Raw genomic sequence first — 20,247 nt, 5'->3', positions numbered from 1 at the left:
CAATCCCAGTGAGAGAATGCCTTGTTTCCTGGGTCTTCATTGTAATCAGACCTACAAGATGTGACGTCTGGTCATGAAATCCAGAGGTGCCCTCTTTACCTGGAAACTCCAGTTTTGACTATTATAGCACAACAGGTATTCACATTCCCGAACAAAACTTAACCTTTCTTCAACCAAATCCTTTGCTATGCCCTCCCAAAAGAATGAAACAAGGTATGCCAAAACTGTGCTTGCAAAGCTGAAGTTAAAGAACTCTGAAAGTGCCTTGTATCCTAGCAGCCAATACAGTTGTGCATAATTACGCTTCTCATGGTCACCCTCATTCCCGCCCCCCTCCCCCCAAATCCAGAGGTGAGACCTTCTGGCTTCTGTTTCCGAGACAAAGGGAAGTGCACGAAAGACACGTGGAAGACAAGGGGCTCCCTTCACACACCCTTGAAGGAAAAAAAAAGCGGTCGTCACGAACAGGATTCGAACCTGTGCGGGGAAACCCCATTGGATTTCGAGTCCAACGCCTTAACCACTCGGCCACCGTGACTTCCAAAACCACTTTTCGCCGCGCATTTACAGAAGGGGTCCGCACAGCGACCCGGAGGGAGTGCGACACAGGGAAGCCGGGCCAGGCCCAAACACACACACCCTGTGACCTCCTCCCGCCCCGCTCCTTACCTCTTCCTCCACGCCGCTCAAAGGAATAGAGTCTGGTGGACCGGGTGACCCAAGGACGGAGGGTCTCCCACCCCACGAAGATGAGGGTCTCAAGGAGCGTAAAGCTATTCAGGAGGCGATGGTGAGGCCTGCAGAGGAAGCAGTTGGAGAGGAGGGGCTGGGCCCCCAGGGTAGCGGCTAGGGGACTCCTCGGGTTACGGAGTGAGAGGCGGACCTGGGACATGGCCTTAGGGGCGAAGGAGGCTCAGAAAGAGCTTAAACGGGGAACTCCTGCGGATGGATGAAAGGAAGGAACTTCTTACGGAAAGGGGTCCGGGGTTCCTTGGGATTAAGGGCTCCGTGGGGTTAGAAATGGGCAAGGTGAGGACTACTCGGAGCTATGGGCTGGGGGCTTCTCATGCCACGGGCATCCCCTTGGGGTAGGATAGAGAGGTACCCCACTTCCCGGGCTGAAAGGCAAGAAGAGAAAAGGCTTCAGGTCGGTCGGTAAAGGGCGATCTCAGGGGAGTGTGCGCCCCCTCCAGGAAACAGCCTCCTCCCCGAAGCTCCGGCCGCTCCCGCCGCCGCCGCCGCCGGGGAGGCCGCCAGGGTCGGCCCCGCGCCCCGCGCTCTGCCGCCGCCGCGTGCGGCCGGCCGGCAGGGGGCGCTGCGCGGGCCGGGGCCAGCCTAGGCGGCGGGAGGCGGCGGCCGCGGCGGCGGCGGGAGGCGGCGGGAGGCGGGCGGAGGAGGAGGCGGGAGCTGAGCTGAGCGGGGCGGGCGGCGGCGGGGCCCGAGCCCGAGAAGATGGCGGTGCGGAAGAAGGACGGCGGCCCCAACGTGAAGTACTACGAGGCCGCGGACACCGTGACCCAGTTCGACAACGTGCGGCTCTGGCTCGGCAAGAACTACAAGAAGGTACGCGGGCAGGGCCGCGCGGGGGCCGGGGGCGGGACAAAGGGACCGAGGCCCCGCGGCCCCCCCGGATCCTGCCCACCCTCCGGCGGCCCGCGGCCCGCGGCCCCTCCCCCGCGGCGTCCTGAGCGGCCCCAGCGCGCCCTCCGCCGCCCCGCGCCCCTCCTCCAGCCTCTTTTACCGCCCCCCCAGCCTCTGATTCCAGCCCCCGCCCCCACTGCTGCGCCCTCTGCCCCTTGTTTTTCTCCGCTGGCCCGGCGGGTCCCGGTGCCAGCTGCCCACCCTCCATAAGCCATCGCTTTGCGGGCTTTTCCGGGAGAGACGGCCGGGGGTGGACGGGGTGCCGAATGCGCGCCCCCCCCCCCCCCACACACACAGCGTGCCCGGCACGGTGCCCGCCAGAGCTCCCCACGGGGCCAGGTACCAGCAGGGTTGAGGCCTCCCCGGTGCTTTGTGTGTGTTCAGAGAGAGATGATGAAAGCGGGAGGGTAAACAGCTACAGAGCAGGCCCTCGACTGCTCATCAGCCTGAAAAAGGCCCCCACCCCGGGATCACCTGTCTACCGCTCGTCCCCCATCTCCGTACAAGGGGCAACAGAACCTCTTTGGGAGTCAGGGTAAAGGAGTTCCTGGGCAGCCCTTCTAAAACCATTCCTCAGCTTCACATTGAAGTCACCCCACCACCTGGCCTTGCATTGCCTTGGGTTTGGGGTTCAGAGTCTGGGACACACTTTATGTCCATAGTCCCCCATCTCATAACAGGAGATACAAGGTAGTGAACAAAGGGTTCAAGCCTTACCTGTCTTTTCTACCAGACCTCTTCCTGGTGGTGTCTTTGTCTGTCTATAGGCCTGGTTGAAAGGAACATCTCTACATAGGGCTTTTCTCTGGAGATGGTCTGCCTTTCTTCCTTCTCACTACCCCCAGTTAGGGGTTCTCTTTCTGACGTTCCTTCAGCTCCCCAGTTCTTCCTGCCCAGCTTTGCAGCCTGTCAGAAGTGTGATGGGTGGTTTAGGAGGATGCCCCCCTGATCCTGGTCATGAGCCTGGGAGGTCTCTCTGGGTGTCAGGATCTTGACAAACAGCTGCTGGGTCTGTGGCTTGTCTGTACCCCAGCGTGAGGCTCTGGTTCCCAGGCATCTACCTTTGACCTTTTGGAAGGGAGATCAGTCTAGGGGCTTAGTCTCTGGCCCTGGGGGGATTGACAGCCTGTGACCTGGTTCAGCTTTCAAGCTCTTAGCTCTCTGTCATTTGCTTTTTCTTTCAGGGATCTCTTTACACCTCCCACTGAAAGGTGCGCTTTTCTCTGTGATCAGGGTTGAGGAAAAAGGGGTCAAAAGGTAAAGAGAAAGTTAGCCTCTTGGCACAGTTTTAAAATGAGAACAGAAGGCTAGGATGCTAGGTAGCATAATATGGAAATATTTAAGAAGGCCCAGGGTTGCTTGTCTCCGATACAGTTTCCTCAGAAAGGATAGATGTTGTCTTGCTATTTCCCACCAGGCTGGGTAGTAGCTGGTCTTTTTTTTCCATCTAGCAAGGCCTGTGAAGACATTTGTGCCCAGTCCTAGCAGAAGCAGAATGTACAAACTATTCTCTCAGTCCGTTTGCCCTACCTTATTACTTCCTTGCATCTTTTTTATTAGGCTGTATTATCGGGGGAATCTTGACCTTCCACAAAGTTACCCCAAGAAGTAGACTGTTGTCTCACTTAGAGCCTTGAAGATGTTGCTTCTGTGGCCTGAACTCCGTGAATCTTCAGAATTTTACAACTCTCAGTGCCGTTGGCTAGAGATCAGGGTCCTGCAACTCCATTTTTAGGTTGTTGGCTGAGGGAGAGTAGGAGACTGCCTTTACCTCCAGCACCAAAGACTGGTAACCTAGGCTGGAGGCAGCAGAATTTCAACTTCTTGGTGAGGGGCATCTAGGGCCTTCCTTCAGCCATTTTCTTTTTAGAGACTAGACATGTGGGGGAAGAAGACACTATTTCTTTCTGCCCCAGATGCTTCCAGAGCTCCTGGGCAAGAAATAAGGGAGATGGTGGGTAATTGATCTGGGATCTATTTTTCTTTCCTTTTCCCTGTTTCCCCAGTATATACAAGCTGAACCACCTACCAACAAGTCCCTGTCTAGCCTGGTTGTACAGTTGCTACAATTTCAGGAAGAAGTTTTTGGCAAACATGTCAGCAATGCACCGCTCACTAAACTGCCGGTGAGTGCAAAAAGCACGGGGGCAAAGCCTCCAAACCCGAGAGGGAGTTGTTTTTTTGTGTTTTTGTAAATTTGTAATTTTTGAGATTTGGGTGATTTCCTACCATCCCTTTCCCTGGTTGGGGTGTTACTGGCTTAGCAGAGTCTGCAGTTTACCATTCCCTTTGTCCTAGTAATATTCTGTGCAACAGGTTATCTCACAGTGTCTAAGCTCAGTCATGAAACTCATGGCATGGTTAAAACACATGAGATTTGGATTTGTACAAGCTTGTGTTCAAATCCTGGCTCTGCCACTTGGTGTCTCTGTGATCTTGGACAAGCCATTTATACCTTTTGAGTCTTGGTTCCTTCATCTCTCCATGGGATTAATACACCTACCTTGTAGGGTTTCTGTAATGGTTAACGAGGTAACCCAGTAAAGCACATAGCGGGGCTTTGTGAATATTGGTTTCTTTCTCTCCTCTCTTCCAGGCCTCATGATAGAATGGCACAGGGGTTAAAGAATTCCAGCTTCAAGAGGGAGATCAATTCAGCATAGGATTTTGTGAAAGGATTGTTAAGTCATAAGAGAATTTAGGATGTAACTCTCACATACTTCTTCCCTTCTCAATTTTGTAGATCAAATGTTTCCTAGATTTCAAAGCAGGAGGCTCCCTGTGCCACATACTTGCAGCTGCCTACAAATTCAAGAGTGACCAGGGATGGTGAGATGCCTTCTCTTCTCTCTGTGCTTCTTACATTTAGTTTAGAGGGAATCCCCCTTTATGATTCCCTGGGGTCTTTGTGGGGTGGGAGAGCATAGACATTCTTGCAAGTCTCTTACTTTGCTAGGTCAATAGGCCTGACCTGCTAGGTTGGCTGGGAGTCAGAGCCAAAACAGTCTCCAAGAATGAGTGAGTATGTGTATGTGCATCAGTGTGTGTGTTGTAGAGGAAAAGGGATTCTTAGGTTGGCATCTCAAGCTTTTCTTTGTCCTTTTGCACTAAGTACAAAGTGATTCATGGAGTTATGATCAGTGAACTCCAGATCCCAGGTGATTTTGGCAAAGCTGAGGGCACGATTGCCTCCTAATTTCCCATGTTAAAAAAGTCACATACTCTGACCTCATCCCCAGACTTGAGCTATACCACTCACTAGATTATTGCCTCTTTACAAGGCGGCGTTACGATTTCCAGAATCCATCACGCATGGACCGCAACGTGGAAATGTTCATGACCATTGAGAAATCCTTGGTGCAGGTAATAGGAACCTCCTCCATCCTTCTCCCTTCCCTTGGTGAGAATCCGAAACCCCTTCCCTGTAATCTCATCCCATTTGTTTCTTCTCCCTACAGAATAATTGCCTGTCTCGACCTAACATTTTTCTGTGCCCAGAAATTGAACCCAAACTGCTAGGGAAATTAAAAGACATTATCAAGAGACATCAGGTGAGTGGGTGGGTCAGGAGAGGTTTTAGAAACTCCATGACTCTCTTTCTGAAGTTTTCCATACAAGAAGCAGCCCTGGGGTAGCCCTGCCTACTTGGAAAAGTATTAGAATTAAAGCCTTGAGCCTCTCTTTCTCTGTTCCTCCCATTTCCCAGTCTTGGCAGATTTGGATCACTGTTCCTAGAGAGTGCATGCGCCTGGGGGAAGAGCATCTACTTCCACTGAGCTAGAGATTGCCTGATTTCAGATCAATGAAATCTTTGCTCTTTGGAACTCTATAATAACAAGCAGATGTTGTTAGGACATACAGGGACATAAAATCGACTGTACATTTCCCATGTGTGACAGATTATCTTCTCAGAGGATTATCTGCAACTTAAAATTCTTTGATTTGTCTCCATTATTTGCACAATCCCAGCTGTTTCTCTCTGCCACTTAGCTGATCCGTGCTTAGAGAATGCAAACCAACTTTGATACCATTCTGAGCAAAATATGATTAGGAAGGCAGATCTGTGGTTAAACCTTACTTTGGTTTATTTACATCCATGAGTAATTCAGAGGGGACCATACTTACCTGCTTCTCCTTGTGCCATCCAGGGAACGGTCACTGAGGATAAGAACAATGCCTCCCATGTCGTGTATCCTGTCCCAGGGAACCTGGAGGAAGGTGAGACCTGGGTTTTCTTGGTCACTGCAGTGGACAGCTTGGACTAGGAGGTGGAGGACTGCTCAGCACCTGTGCAGTGCCTGGGCTCCTCTCTCCTTTCAGCCCTGAATCCTCTTACCACCTCTGTTCCTATTTCCAGATCCCCTGCTGCAACAGGAGTTGTGTACAGAGTTATTTTGTGTGTATATCCCTTTAGCTTATGTTTCTCTCTGCTCTGTCTCTATCCCCAGAGGAATGGGTACGGCCAGTCATGAAGAGGGATAAGCAGGTTCTTCTGCACTGGGGCTACTATCCTGACAGGTGAGGATGGGTTCCTGGGGCAGGTTTAAGTACAAGAGCCAGACTGAGAAGCCCTAGAACATCTAGTAAAGCAAGAAGGCACTCTTTGAGGGTTATTTTTAGGTCTGTTAATTTGTTCTCCTCCCACCTATTACACGAATCCTCTGTCTTGGGGGAAGCTTGGACTTACTGGACAAGGCTTAGTCTAAAAGGATTGGGGCTTTCTGTGTGAAATGGTTAGCGTAGTATAATTTTTGGTAAGTAAACATTAGAAATAATCTCAATATCTAACAGTGGGAAAATGTTTCAGCAAATTTATATATCTAGTCAGTGGGCTATTTTGCAATCTTTAAACTGATAGAGATAACACGTGATTTGTAGATAAATATCGCAAAAAGTAGGACGTAAAATAACATCTAGTATCAATGCAATTATGTAAAAACAAAATTGTACAGAAAAAAGTTACTGGGGAAAAAATATATCCTGAATGTCACAAGAACTTGTGTTAGAGTGATTCTTTTCTATTTTTGAAATATTTTATGATCATTTTTATTACTTTATAGTGAAAAGAATCCCAATATTAATTGGAAAAATAATCATACCAAAAAATAACCCAACAACCCATACTTTTTGTAAATGGAAAAGGTAAAAGGTTTGCACTTTATTTTTCCACAACTCTATCCCACTGATTGTGCTTTACGCTCAATTTCCCGTGGCAGTTACGACACATGGATCCCAGCCAGTGAAATTGAAGCATCTGTGGAAGATGCCCCGACTCCTGAGAAACCTAGGAAGGTGAGCTTTTCTTGTCCGTCCCCCCTCCCCCAAGAAGAATGCCAGGGCCAGACCACTCTTTGGAGGTGAAGCAGAGGCTCCTGTGCCCTTGGGCTCCTCTGTTAAGGATCCCCAGACAGAACTGGGGCTTCCAGGCCTCTCTCCAGGACAGTCTGCCTTTGTACTTCAGGTTCATGCAAAGTGGATCCTGGACACAGACACCTTCAATGAATGGATGAATGAGGAAGACTATGAAGTAAATGATGACAAAAACCCTGTCTCCCGGCGAAAGAAGATTTCAGCCAAGACACTGACGGATGAGGTGAAAGCTCTTCTTCTTTTCTCCTTGAGCCCTTAGCGCAAGTCTCAGAACAGGTCTTTGCTGGAGATTGTTGGCTGACGTTTGCCCCAATTCTCCAACCTGCAGGTGAACAGCCCAGATTCGGATCGACGGGACAAGAAGGGGGGCAACTATAAGAAGAGGAAGCGCTCCCCATCCCCTTCACCGACCCCAGAAGCTAAGAAGAAGAATGCTAAGAAAGGGTAGGCCAGCCCCTAACCCGCCCCCGCCTTTACTGCTCTGTCCACAGCGTGGTGAAGGAAGGAAGGACAAATCCCCTCCCGTAACCACTGGGCCCTGACCTGGGTGAGCCTGAGAGGGAGGATGAGGAGGTCTTCTTTAGCTGTCCAGTGGATACTTCTGATCCTGGCCACTAGTAAACTCAAAGAGAGCTTAATCTCCAAATGAAAGGCCTTTGCCTCTTCCCATTACTCTATAGTGATTGGTTTCTCTTTGCTCAGCTCTGCCCTCAGGATTCTCTCTCCCTTTTTTATTTCCTTCCAGTTTTATTGAGGTGTAGTTGACATACAGCCCTGTATAAGTTTAAGGAATACAGTATCATGATTTGGTTTACATACATCATGAAGTGATTATCATAATACATTTGGTGAACATCTGTCGTCTCATGTAGATAATAAATAGAAAAATAAATAGGTAAAAAGCTTTTTTTTTCTTGTGCTGAGAACTCTCAGGATTTCCTGTCTTAGCAACTTTCATGTGTACCATACGGCAGTGTTAATTCTATTTATCATGTTGTACCTCACAGTCCCTTTGGGAGTCTTTCTTGCTTCCCTCCCGTTGGACCTCACCTTCCAGGGATTCCTTGTCCAGGGGTGACTAGATTCTCTTTCACTCTCTTTCCTTCCCAGTCCCTCAACACCTTACACCAAGTCAAAGCGTGGCCACAGAGAAGAGGAGCAAGAAGACCTGACAAAGGACATGGATGAGCCCTCACCGGTCCCCAATGTGGAAGAGGTGACATTGCCCAAGACAGGTATGGGCCAGGCCAAGCTCCTGGGCCCCCCCTCCCTGTCCTGCTCTTCCTGTGTCAAACCCCCTGGGTGGGCTGACTTCCCAGGCCCAGCTCCGGGTCTAGAGGGTCTTTCCCTTCAGCTTAGCTGGTTATTGAAACCATTTTCATCACCACAGACAGTCCTCGAACTTCATATCCGTATCTGAGTTGTGGACTGTGCTCTGTCTCCAAACTCTTTTTTATTACACACAACATCAGTAAAATGTATTTGAGCACAAATTATACACGTGTACTGTTTACCACTACTTTAGGAACGTTATAAAACACATTATCTAAAAATGGGCAAATGTAGAGGATAAGATTAAAAAATATAAAGAGAGGTTCTGATATTCTTTGCCTGTATTTCAGTGGACCCTCTTTTGCGTCCGCATTTTGGAGACCATTGCTCTGCAGTACTGGTTTACAGTCTGTATTCCATAGACATCCAGGAGTGGGTTTCAGGAGTAGGATAGGGGAGGCCACTGAGAGAGAGGAGTTCCGGCTTCCACCCCCTCATCAATCAGAGCAGCTCTCCTCTCTATCTGTGTTTTCTCCTGAGCTTCTGTGTATGAATTCAGTGGAGGAAAATGTCCTCTGTTTTCAAAAATGTTTAAGATCCAACTACTCCTCTACAGAGTGATTTGGTCAGACTCTGTCTCAGTCCATGAAGAACTTACAGACACATGAATGGAGATAAGGGCCAATCAAAGACAAGAATGATTGATGAGTGTTCATAGAGTAGAAGATGCTTCTTTATAAGAAAAAAGTTGAGTTAAATGAATTTTTTGTTGGGGAAAGGGAGAAAGTGGCAGGAAGGGGAGAAAGTTTCAAGCAGCAGAATGATTGTGACTGGAGGAAGTTACTACGTTTTGTGATCAGATGGGGCAAGCTTTTGGAGAAAGTGAGCTCTCTGGAACTGTTAGCAGTGGAGAGGCGACGGCTTGATTTAGGCAGAACCTGTCTGTGAAAATGACTCTCTCCCCTGGCAGTCAATACTAAGAAGGACTCGGAGTCAGCCCCGGTCAAAGGAGGCACCATGACTGACCTGGGTAAGATGGGGAGCTTGGGGCAGGGTGGTCAACGCCCGAAGGAGGGGAGGGGAGGCTGCCACCTGCCCCTAGCCTGCCGGGGCCTTTCCGAAAACACACTTGTTCTGCGGCCCCTGAGGAGGCTCCAGCCTTCTATCTTGCTGTCTCTCTCTTTCAGATGAACAAGAAGATGAAAGCATGGAGACCACGGGCAAGGTGGAGCCAGTTTAGAGAGGCCCCTACCTCTCTATGTGATTCTGACTTGTGATTATAAAGTTCCTTCTACCCAGAACTTTCCACTGCCCAGACTTCTCCCACCCTAATTCTAGCTGTTGCTCAAAACTCTGACGCTTTGAGTCCCAGGGCCCAGAACTGTTCATTCCCATCCCATCTTTAGTGCCCACATTCCTGGGGTGTAGGAGAAGCAGGGGGTTGCTAGGGGCAAGATGGGGATGCTGAGAGTCCAGCAGCCTCCATCCTCGCAGGATGAGGATGAGAACAGCACGGGGAACAAGGGAGAGCAGACCAAGAATCCGGACCTGCATGAGGACAACGTGACCGAACAGACCCATCACATCATCATCCCAAGCTATGCTGCCTGGTTTGACTATAATAGGTATCGGTGCTCCACCTTCTCACTAAATCCTCATTTTCCTGCTCCACAGATGAACATGTTGTTCCTCCTCCTGCCTCCAAATAAGTTACCTCTTCCTCAGCCAGGTAGACCGGGGTACAGTTCAGTTTTAGGGAAGCTCCTGGTCTCTGAGTCTTCCAGCCCTGGTGGAGAGTTCTCCCCAAGCGTCTCATTCCTTCCTGCTGCCCCATCTTCCAGGCTTTTCCTCCCTTTGGGGTCTCATCTCTCCACTAGAGCCTCTGAATGCACCCTTTCTTGTCTTGCAGTGTTCACGCCATAGAGCGGAGGGCTCTCCCTGAGTTCTTCAATGGCAAGAACAAGTCCAAGACTCCAGAAATGTAAGGAAATCTCAGCTCATGGTTCTCTCCCTCCTGTCCCCATTTGTTCCTCCCGATCCAGTGTGGCAAACATTTCTTGAGCTCCTTCCATGAGCCAGGCACTGTGCTAGGCTTACAGAGACATGGTCTCTGCCCATAGGCAGCCTCGGCCCAGCACTGTGACCACTGCTCTCTAGGATTTGCCTGGGGGCCATATTAAGCATATGCCTCTTCTGTTCAAAACAAGTATCTGCTCCGGTACCTGCAGAGCCTTTCCGTCCATAATTACTCATGCTGTCTAAAATGCAAATATCTCTAGCATAAGTAGTAGCTTTGACTAAAATATAACTGACTACTATTGGTCCCTTAGAGTAGGTTTTGATAGAAAAAATGGGAGGAGGAACTATTAAGACCCAAGTCTGTGAATTAAGGGATGGAGAGACGTGTTTTGTAAAATCTGGGCTTGGGGCTCAGAAGTCTTCATCTCCTTCAAGGCTCCTCCTCGGGCCAAATCTGCCCGGCTTCAGTTTGGTGCTTTCCATGGTTAGGGATGCTCCGGGATATATATGGTGAGGCAGGTGAGACTTCGTGCTGAGCCCAGGCCCCCCTGAGGACTGAACCAGCTGGCTTCCCAGCTGCTCCTCAGCCTCCCCACTCCCTGCTCCGGGGCCACCTTCCCTTCCACCATGTTTCTTTCCCCGAAGCCTGGTATGGTTCTCTTCTCCTCGTCTTCCTGGGGAAAACAGTGTGTGAAAAAGCCTTACTCTCTCCAGAGGAAGTAGTGACAGATGACAGGAGTGCAACTTGATCTGCAGGCAGAGTTGGAACTAGAACTGTTCTACGCTTTGCACTCTTGGTGTAAAATAGTAAATGATAATTGCCTACGGGTATTGAGAGCTTACTATCTCCCAGGCATTATCCTAAGTGTCCTACATACCTTGACTAATTTAATCTTCACGTCAGCTTTAGAGGTAGGTCCTATTATCTTCAGTTTAGTGATAAGGAAACTGAGGTGTAGAGGGGTTAAGTCACTTGCTTAAGGTCACACAGCTCGTGAGTAGTAAAGCTGGGAGCTGAGTCCTTTAGTCTGGCTCATGTTCTCAAATTTTACACTATACCACACAATAGCTACCATTTTTGGGGCTCGTACAGTGTGCCCGGCACTGTTCTAAACCTCTATAGACCTTTCTAATTCTCAATAGACACTTCATTTTACAGATGAGGAAACTGAGGTTCAAAAAATTTAAGGCCATCACAGTAGAGCTAGGATTTGAACTTAGACCTTTCCACCTTTGAAACACGTGTTCTCAATACCATGCCATGCTGAGTAGGTGGAGGCACCCATCAGGACTTCCCTTTAACATCTGCCTTTGGAATTAAGGGCACTTTCTCTTACCTTTTGATTCCTTTTTCAAAAGTTGGATTGAGGGAGTTCCCTGGTGGCCTAGTGGTTAAGATTCCAGGCTTTCATTGCGGTGGCCTGGGTTCAATCCCTGCTCAGAGAACTGAGATCCTGCAAGCCGAGTGGCACGGCCAAAAAAAGTTGGATGAAACATCCCCAAGTACAGCCAAGGAGATAACTCATTTAACTAAAAACCCCATCAAAGGTTTGAACCCCTTGTGTCTAGCACACAGTGACCCTCAGTGTGTATTGAGTCAGCTGCGGTGTTCTTCTCTGTCTCTGTCACACAGGAGGAGTCCTTAGCTCTCTTATCATTTTTCCTACCCTTCAGCCCTCTCATCGTTCATCTCTCTCTCTTCTAAGCTACCTGGCCTATCGAAACTTCATGATCGACACTTACCGGCTGAACCCCCAAGAGTATCTCACGTCCACCGCCTGCCGCAGGAACCTGGCGGGTGATGTCTGTGCCATCATGAGGTGGGTCTGCAGCTGAGGGGCAGCGGGTACCTGAGGATGAATGCCCACAGATGTCTCTTGGCTGAAGTAGAGAGGCCGGCAAGGAGCATAGGGGACGAGCAGGAAAGGACATCTCTAGAGAAAGGCAAAGTTCAGGTTCGGGTACGGGTGACTTAGGGAATGGCAGGGGCACTCTCGGAAGTGTGGAGGAATGGAGGAGGGGCGCGTCTGTAGTGAAGGAGCCTACCCAGCGAGATACGCAAGAAGAGATGTTTAGTAGCTGGGTGGGTATGGAGAGAGGCCCCCGCTGTGGATGTTGACGTGGGTGTCACTGGCATGTAGGTGCTGGGAGGAGACCGTATTTCCCAGGGAGTGGGAGGAGCAGAGAAGAGGGTGCCCCAGCTCCACCCCCAGCCCTCCTCCTCGTGTGTGACCCTGTCTCTGCCTCTCTCCTCACAGAGTCCATGCCTTCCTAGAACAGTGGGGTCTTATTAACTACCAGGTGGATGCTGAGAGTCGACCAACACCAATGGGGCCTCCGCCCACCTCGCATTTCCACGTCTTGGCGGACACACCATCTGGGCTGGTGCCTCTGCAGCCCAAGACCCCGCAGGTAGGGCGAGGGGCTGTGGGGACAGGGTGGGATTGGGCAAAATGGGGCTTCTTCGCACTTTTCTTTTTCTGGTTTTTTAGGATAATGGTTCAGGAGTGTTTTGAGGCTTCTTCCTTTCCCAGGGGATGCAAAGGGCCACAGGAATCAGCCCCATGTATTTAGCACCCTCTCTCAGCCTGTGTGCCCAAGACTGTGAGGACTTGCTGAGGCAGAAGAGATGCTTCTTGTTCTCGGGGAGCAGACAGGCTAATTAGGGGACGGAGCAGATAGAGAAAAATGGCTTAAAATTAAGTTGCATGAAATTTTTTAACTTTGTCACGTTTCCAACATTTTTTCATTTTTGCTTCATAATTTTTATCACTTCCATTTTTTTTCCACTTCCATTTCATACATTACAAAAATTAAGAAGAGAAAAGTTACGTGGCTTGCCCAAGGTCACACATGTAGGGTTAGAGCCTACTGGTCCAGCTCCTAAGAGAACCTGTAAAGATCCATGTGAATACAAATGGATATCATGCCAACTACAGATCTAAATAATCATTAAGGGAATACGGAACAGTGGCATGAGTGCCCCCCGAGCTTGCGAGCTGCCCGGCATTTGCTCTTGAGGCCTCCAGGGCCTCGGCCTGGTCTTTTCCTGCCCAGCCTCCATGACGCCAAGCTCTGTCCCCCAGGGCCGCCAGGTTGATGCTGATACCAAGGCTGGGCGAAAGGGCAAAGAGCTGGATGACTTGGTGCCAGAGACGGCTAAGGGCAAGCCAGAGCTGGTAGGTGGGGTGTAGACCCCGCTGGGCTTCTTATTTGCCCCTTTATTGGGGGGCCCCTGCCCGGGAAGAAGAGCCATGAGAGCAGAGGAGCTACAGCAGTGAGGGAGGAAGTCCCGCCCAGGGGTGTCCCTGGCTGTGGGAAGGAAGCTCCTTCTGTCTGTCCTCTCTCTCTGTCTGCCCCTGGCTCCTGGTGGTCACTTGGACTCACCTCTCTCTTTCCCCTCCACAAATAGCAGACCTCTGCTTCCCAGCAAATGCTCAACTTCCCTGATAAAGGCAAGGAGAAACCGACAGACATGCAGAACTTTGGGCTGCGCACAGACATGTACACAAAGAAGAACGTCCCCTCCAAGGTACGGAGGTGCGGGCCGCCTGGGGGTGGTGCACCTTCGCTCCTTGAGGCTGCGGGCTCCTCCCTCTGACCCACCTGTGTTTCCCCTGCAGAGCAAAGCTGCGGCCAGTGCCACTCGAGAGTGGACAGAACAGGAGACCCTGCTACTCCTGGAGGTAAGTAGGGCAAGGGAAGGGGAGCCCTATGAAAACGGAAGTGGCCAGGGGGCCGGCCACACTCGTGAGTGGGGAGAGCATGATCTTGCCCCAGTCTCTCTCCTTCCTGGCGCCCATTGCACCTGCCCCAAGGACCAGCTCCAGGCCAGGGACTGGGACCATTTCGTTAACCCCTTGTCCTTTCTTAGTGCTACTTGCAGATCCCCCTTGGACCCAGGAGAGTACACAAATACCACAAACCAGAGAGCTTTGAAGCAGCTCCATTTAGTGGGATGGGGGTGTTGACCTTCAAGGAAAGTGGCTAAGTGAGGTTGTGTCTCCACCACCACCAGGCACTGGAAATGTACAAAGATGACTGGAACAAAGTATCAGAGCACGTGGGAAGCCGCACACAGGACGAATGCATCTTGCATTTTCTTCGGCTTCCCATTGAAGACCCGTACCTGGAGGACTCAGAGGCCTCCCTGGGCCCCCTGGCCTACCAGCCCATCCCCTTCAGCCAGTCAGGCAACCCTGTGATGAGCACCGTTGCCTTCCTGGCCTCTGTCGTCGACCCTCGAGTGGCCTCTGCTGCTGCGAAGTCAGCCCTAGGTAATGCAGAGGGGTCCTGGCCCTCCTGGTTTGCGTTTGAAGGGCTGGGTACTCAGGCCGTGAAACCCCCTCAAGTTTGGCTGCCCTCCTGGCCTTGTCTGCTGCTGGCATCAGCCCAGGCACCTGTCCAGCTCCATGAAGGTGTAGATGAAGAGCCGGGCTTGTGAGGAAGCTCTCACAGGGAGAGCCAGAACTGCCTACCACCCGCTCCCAGCCTCACCCTCTCTGGGTCTTACAGAAGAGTTCTCCAAAATGAAGGAAGAGGTACCCACAGCCTTGGTGGAGGCCCACGTTCGGAAAGTGGAAGAAGCAGCCAAAGTGACAGGCAAAGCAGACCCAGCCTTTGGTCTGGAAAGCAGTGGCATTGCAGGAACCACCTCTGATGAACCTGAGCGGATTGGTAAGACCTGGCATGTTCCCGGACTCTTCCCTTTCTACCAAGAGCCTGAGCCACCTGGCCTCCCCACACCATCCCTGCATCCAGTTGGCCTCAGAGCACCAGACGAATGGGGAGAATTGGTGGGGCTTTTGTTTTTCCCAGGGCTTTACCTTAGGTACCGCGGCTCCCCACTGGTCCTCTCAGTAAGATCTTGGCTAGGAGAAGGGGCTGTTGGAAGAGCGTTGTAGCCAGACTGTGTCAGACATTTCCCGTTTCCTCTTCCCCGGGCCCAGAGGAGAGCGGGACTGACGAGGCGCGGGCGGAGGGCCAGGCCACAGAGGAGAAGAAGGAGCCCAAGGTATAGCGGGACCCACACAGGCTGGGAGGGCAGAGGGGACAGGCGTGGACCGCGGTGGGGGGAGCCGGCTCCGTTCAGCTCAGGCAGGCTGGGCTGGACCTCCCAAGTAAGAGGCGTAAACTCAGTTCCTGGTCTGGGCCCTCTGTGTGCGTACCAGCGCCCTGATGCTCCCCCCTTTCCCGGGACTCCAGGAACCACGAGAAGGAGTTGGGGCTATAGAGGAAGAAGCAAAGGAGAAGACCAGTGAGGCGCCCAAGAAGGATGACGAGAAAGGGAAAGACGGCGACAGCGAGAAGGAGTCAGAGAAGAGTGACGGGGACCCGATAGGTAAGCCTCGAGCATGGTGGTTGGGGTCCAGGAAGGAAGCGAGACTGTAGGGCTCAAGACCCTTTTCCTGGCCCAGTTGATCCTGAGAAGGAGAAGGAGCCCAAGGAAGGGCAGGAGGAAGTGCTGAAGGAAGTGGTGGAGTCGGAGGGGGAAAGGAAGACGAAGGTGGAGCGTGACATCGGCGAGGGCAACCTCTCCACCGCTGCGGCCGCTGCCCTGGCTGCCGCTGCCGTGAAGGCCAAGGTGAGGACCAGAGACCCAGGGGAGGAGGTGCCCCTTCCCTCATCTCACGTCACCTGGAAGAAATCCTTTCTTGTCATCCTTAAACAACGCTGGTCTGTTTCCTTTCCCTTTTGATCGTGAGAGGGAGACTTGGTCATCTCTTCTCTAAGCTTTCTTAAGCCTTTACCATTGGGCCTGTTTTCACCCTCTAATTATTTGACCTTGTCTTATCCTTTGCCACTCTCTCTCTCTCTTCATGTTCTTTTAAAAATATCGGTCAAGCCTGTGCTACTTTCTGGGTTGTGACCACAGCAAGTTCTCTCTTGAAACCTGGCAGCCTCCACGCTACCCTTCTCGGTCCCGGAACGTCTTCAGCTGGGTCCTCCCACTGACGGGCCGCCCCACCCCTCCTTCCTTAGCACTTGGCTGCCGTTGAGGAGAGGAAGATCAAATCTCTGGTGGCCCTGCTGGTGGAGACCCAGATGAAAAAGTTGGAAATCAAACTCCGGCACTTTGAGGAGCTAGAGACGATCATGGACCGGGAGCGAGAAGCGGTGAGTTGTGTCCCCTGGGTGTCGGTGGGGTCCCACCTTGACACTGGGCTGGGCCCCAGTTTAGGATGGAGGGAGTAGCAGTGCAGAGAGCCTGAGGCCGACGGGCCATCACAGCAGAGCGGGCTAGCCCAGGCCAGGGCCGGAGCCAGCCCAGGCAGTTGGGGATAAGCAACCCACAGTTGCAGCCTGGAGACCGAGGTCCCACAGAATGTCAGCTCCAGGGTCACGTTCTAGTTGGTTCTTTGATTGCTGCATCTCCAGGTCCTTGAAGGGTGCTTGGCCCATAGTAGACTCTCAATAAAGATTTGTTGAGTGATTGAACAGGTTTAAGGCATGATGAGAGGGTAAGGGCTTCAGATCCAGGAGGTGAACTTGGAAAGGGAATGGGATGGACAAGGTGTTGAATCACTTTGATTTTGAGAAGATGCAAAAGAAATAGAAGACAGGGACTCTGACCCTGATCTCCTCAATTGAAGATATCAGACATACAACATGGAGACATCAAAACCAGTTAATGCTTCAGGTATCTGACAAATGCAAATTAAGAGGTTTCCAATTAAGAATAAAAGTCCTGAGAGAGAATGGAATAAAGGCGAAAGCTCAGAGGCTAGGGAGTTGATCTGGGATGGCTTCCTAAGAATGGTGAGTTTTTCTCCAGTTTTGAAGGAAGCAAAGAACATGATTTGACAGGAGGAACTGGAGGGGTTTTCCAGATTAAAGTAATGACAAATTCAAAGCTTTGGAGCTGAAATGAGCAAGGGCTGCCACCAGATTAAGTCCACTGCAGTGAGAAGCCAGTGGGCAGCCAGAAGACCTGGTGGGGGGAATTGGAGAGGCGAGGGCGGCGGGGGGCGGACACCGAGGAAGCCAAGCACAAGGGTGAGATTTGGCTTGGGGAACTGCCGGAACGAGAGTCTGCATTTGTCAGAAGACAAAGCAGGGGACAAGGCGTTCACCTCTGGGGTCTCCTGAACCCGAGTAACCGTTCTTCATTGGTCCTGGCAGCTAGAGTATCAGAGGCAGCAGCTCCTGGCCGACAGACAAGCCTTCCACATGGAGCAGCTGAAGTACGCGGAGATGAGGGCCCGGCAGCAGCACTTCCAGCAAATGCACCAACAGCAGCAGCCGCCCCCGCAAGCCCTGCCCCCTGGCTCCCAGCCTGTCCCACCTGCGGGCGCTGCTGGGCCACCCGCTGTCCACGGCTTGGCTCTGGCTCCAGCCTCCGTGGCCCCTGCCTCTGCGGGCAGTGGGGCCCCTCCCGGAAGCTTGGGCCCCTCTGAACAGATTGGGCAGGCAGGGTCAACTGCAGTGCCACAGCAGCAACAAGCAGCTGGAGCCCCCCAGGCTGGGGCAGTCCCACCAGGGGTACCCCCCCCTGGACCCCACGGTGAGTGATGGGTTCTGAAACTCTCGCTGACTGGAGGGATCCGGGTGAACGTTCCAGTTCCCCTCAGAGGGGATATGGGATAGGACTGGAGATGAGGCTCAGCCTCGATTTCGACAGACTGACCTTGGTTATATCCCTAAGCCAGCAGGGATCCCTCCCCAATCCCAGACTTTGGGAATTTTGTTCCAAGGATTTACCATTTACTCTAGTATCAGGAAAAAGGAAGGTGGCACCTAGGAGTGACGAGGTTATCCTTGCTGTGAAAGTGAGTTGGCAAGTGAGATTGTATGCTTCTAATCTTCTTGATCTCTCCTTTTCATTCCCAGGCCCCTCACCGTTCCCCAACCAACAAACTCCTCCCTCAATGATGCCAGGGGCAGTGCCAGGCAGCGGGCACCCAGGCGTGGCGGGTAATGCTCCTTTGGGTTTGCCTTTTGGCATGCCGCCTCCCCCCCCTGCTCCATCCATCATCCCATTTGGTAGCCTAGCCGACTCCATCAGTATTAACCTCCCCCCTCCTCCTAACCTGCATGGGCATCACCACCATCTCCCGTTCGCCCCGGCCACTCTCCCCGCCCCTAACCTGCCTGTGTCCATGGCGAACCCTCTACATCCTAACCTGCCGGCGACCACCACCATGCCATCTTCTTTGCCTCTTGGGCCGGGGCTCGGATCCGCCGCAGCCCAGAGCCCTGCCATTGTGGCAGCTGTTCAGGGCAACCTCCTGCCCAGTGCCAGCCCACTGCCAGGTGAGAAGGGTCCTGGAGGGGAGAAGGGTGAGGGAGAGGGGTCCACGTGGAGGGCTGGAGGGCAGGTGGGGAGGGGCTCAGGTACTAGAGCTTCCACGATCCCTTTTTGAACGCTCTGGTAAAATTAGAACACAGGAGGGAAGGGCCTCTCTGGCTGTCCTCCACCATTCCCCAGCCTGGCAGCTGCCACCCCTGGGATGACGCTGGTGCCTTTCACTGGTGGGTCATGGAGGAGTCCTGTGGCACAGAGCATCTCCGTTGTAAACTGGAAAAACGGCTACTTGTCTGCATGATGATTGGCGTTCCCTTTGCTTGTTCCCGTCACGTTCAAGTGCCCCATTTAGAGAGTTCCCTTGGGGGCAGGAGGAGGATTTGGGGTATCCCAGTTTTCCCAGCGTATGGTGGGAGAGGGTGTCGGGGAAAGGAAGTTGTACACCGTGGGTACTCTTTCATCTCCTGTCCATTGCATGCCATGCCCGGTTGTTTGTCTGGTGGCCTGGGTCTGGAGCCCTCTCTCCTGCTCACCCCAGCTGATGCAGCTCCCTTCTCTCCACAGACCCAGGCACCCCCCTGCCTCCAGACCCCACGGCCCCGAGCCCAGGCACAGTCACCCCTGTGCCGCCCACACAGTGAGGAGCCAGCCAGACATCTCTCTCCCTCACCCCCCATGGATATCAAGGTTCCAGGAACAGCCCTCTCCCCACCACTGGGACCCTTCCCCAGCCTGGAGAGTTCATCACTACGTAAGGAAAGCTCCTCCTGCCCCTCCAAAGCCCCCACCATGCCTGTCAGGGGCATGCACTTTTATATTGGATTATTCAAGGACTTCTGTTGAAAAGATGTTTCTAATGTCTGGGAGAGAAGATAGGATGGGGATCCTGCCCTCAAAGGAAGGGCTGGGGGAAGTGTTTATACAAGGTTCTAATTAACCACTTCTAAGGGTACATCCCCTCAAAACTATTGCATTTTTTATGGATTGAAAAAAAGTGAAGCTCTTTAAAAGGAAGTAGAGATTTAAAAAAAGGCACATTGGAGCTCCCTCCACCCAGTGGAAAAAAATCCAACTTTTACATATTTTGAGGAGGGAGGTGAGTTTTAGGAAAGGGGAATTTAGGTTCTGGGGAGAGCTCTGGGGATAGAACAGGGTGCAGAAATCTGTCTCCTCCAGCCCCTCGTTAGTGACTGAGGCAGCTCCCGAACTCCCTTGGCCACCCCACCCCCAGTTTATTCCCACTAATCTCTCCTGCTGCTTCCTCGGTGTTGCTGTTTTAGGCCACCCCAGCTCAGCCAATGGCCCCTTTCCCTCTGAATGTCAGCTTTGTTTTAAAGTCTCCTGCGTAGTTGATGTCAGCGTATGTGTATTTGGTGGGGACACATTTTGGGGGTTCCTGTGGCAGGTAGTAGAGGAAGAAAGGGCGCTCGGGGCTATGCTGCCTCCTGCCTGGGCTCTGTCAGCGAGCGGGCTCCCAGAAGATGTGGAGAGGGGCTCTAAGAGGATGGGAAGTCCTAAAAACGTGAAATTGTCAAAAGCACTTAAGCAAGCACCTCCTTCTTAGGGCTTGGTGGGTCACCCCGCTCACCTCTTCCCTCTCCCACCAAGACCATCAGAACCGTGGCTGGCAGTAGCTAGGGATTCCTTGGGATTTGGGGCAGCAGCCGGGGAGGGGGTGCCCGACCTAGGGTAGTGCCGAC

General features: G+C 52.1%; 1 protein-coding gene and 1 non-coding gene across 8 annotated transcripts; one reads left to right on the top strand and one right to left on the bottom strand.

The window, feature by feature from the left end:
- Window positions 1-456: 456 nt before the first annotated feature.
- TRNAS-CGA (transfer RNA serine (anticodon CGA)) lies at window positions 457-538 on the bottom strand. Its single transcript has one exon. It is a non-coding gene; the product is annotated as a tRNA-Ser (tRNA).
- An 855-nt stretch (window positions 539-1,393) lies between these two features.
- Window positions 1,394-19,900, top strand: SMARCC2 (SWI/SNF related, matrix associated, actin dependent regulator of chromatin subfamily c member 2). 7 transcript variants are annotated; one of them, XM_059936164.1, is made up of 30 exons: window positions 1,394-1,563; window positions 3,648-3,767; window positions 4,385-4,470; window positions 4,923-5,004; window positions 5,100-5,192; window positions 5,790-5,859; window positions 6,090-6,159; window positions 6,858-6,933; window positions 7,103-7,234; window positions 7,340-7,455; window positions 8,122-8,246; window positions 9,254-9,313; window positions 9,471-9,508; window positions 9,778-9,908; window positions 10,193-10,264; window positions 12,009-12,122; window positions 12,561-12,714; window positions 13,389-13,481; window positions 13,718-13,834; window positions 13,926-13,988; window positions 14,321-14,579; window positions 14,818-14,979; window positions 15,252-15,316; window positions 15,508-15,643; window positions 15,720-15,886; window positions 16,285-16,419; window positions 17,425-17,806; window positions 18,133-18,216; window positions 18,490-18,555; window positions 19,112-19,900. In XM_059936164.1, exons 1-30 carry the CDS (start codon window positions 1,453-1,455, stop codon window positions 19,186-19,188), a joined length of 3,456 nt encoding a protein of 1,151 aa, XP_059792147.1. In that variant the 5' UTR covers window positions 1,394-1,452; the 3' UTR covers window positions 19,189-19,900. The 7 variants fall into 7 exon arrangements, with proteins under 7 accessions (XP_059792147.1, XP_059792146.1, XP_059792142.1 ...); XM_059936163.1 differs by having other exon boundaries at window positions 13,715-13,834; XM_059936159.1 differs by having other exon boundaries at window positions 18,133-18,555.
- Window positions 19,901-20,247: the final 347 nt, after the last annotated feature.

Source organism: Balaenoptera ricei, chromosome 10, assembly GCF_028023285.1.
Source record: "Balaenoptera ricei isolate mBalRic1 chromosome 10, mBalRic1.hap2, whole genome shotgun sequence".
Classification (NCBI taxonomy): Eukaryota; Metazoa; Chordata; class Mammalia; order Artiodactyla; family Balaenopteridae; genus Balaenoptera; species Balaenoptera ricei.
Note: the sequence above shows the minus strand (reverse complement) of the source record. Positions and strands in the feature narration are given on the sequence as shown.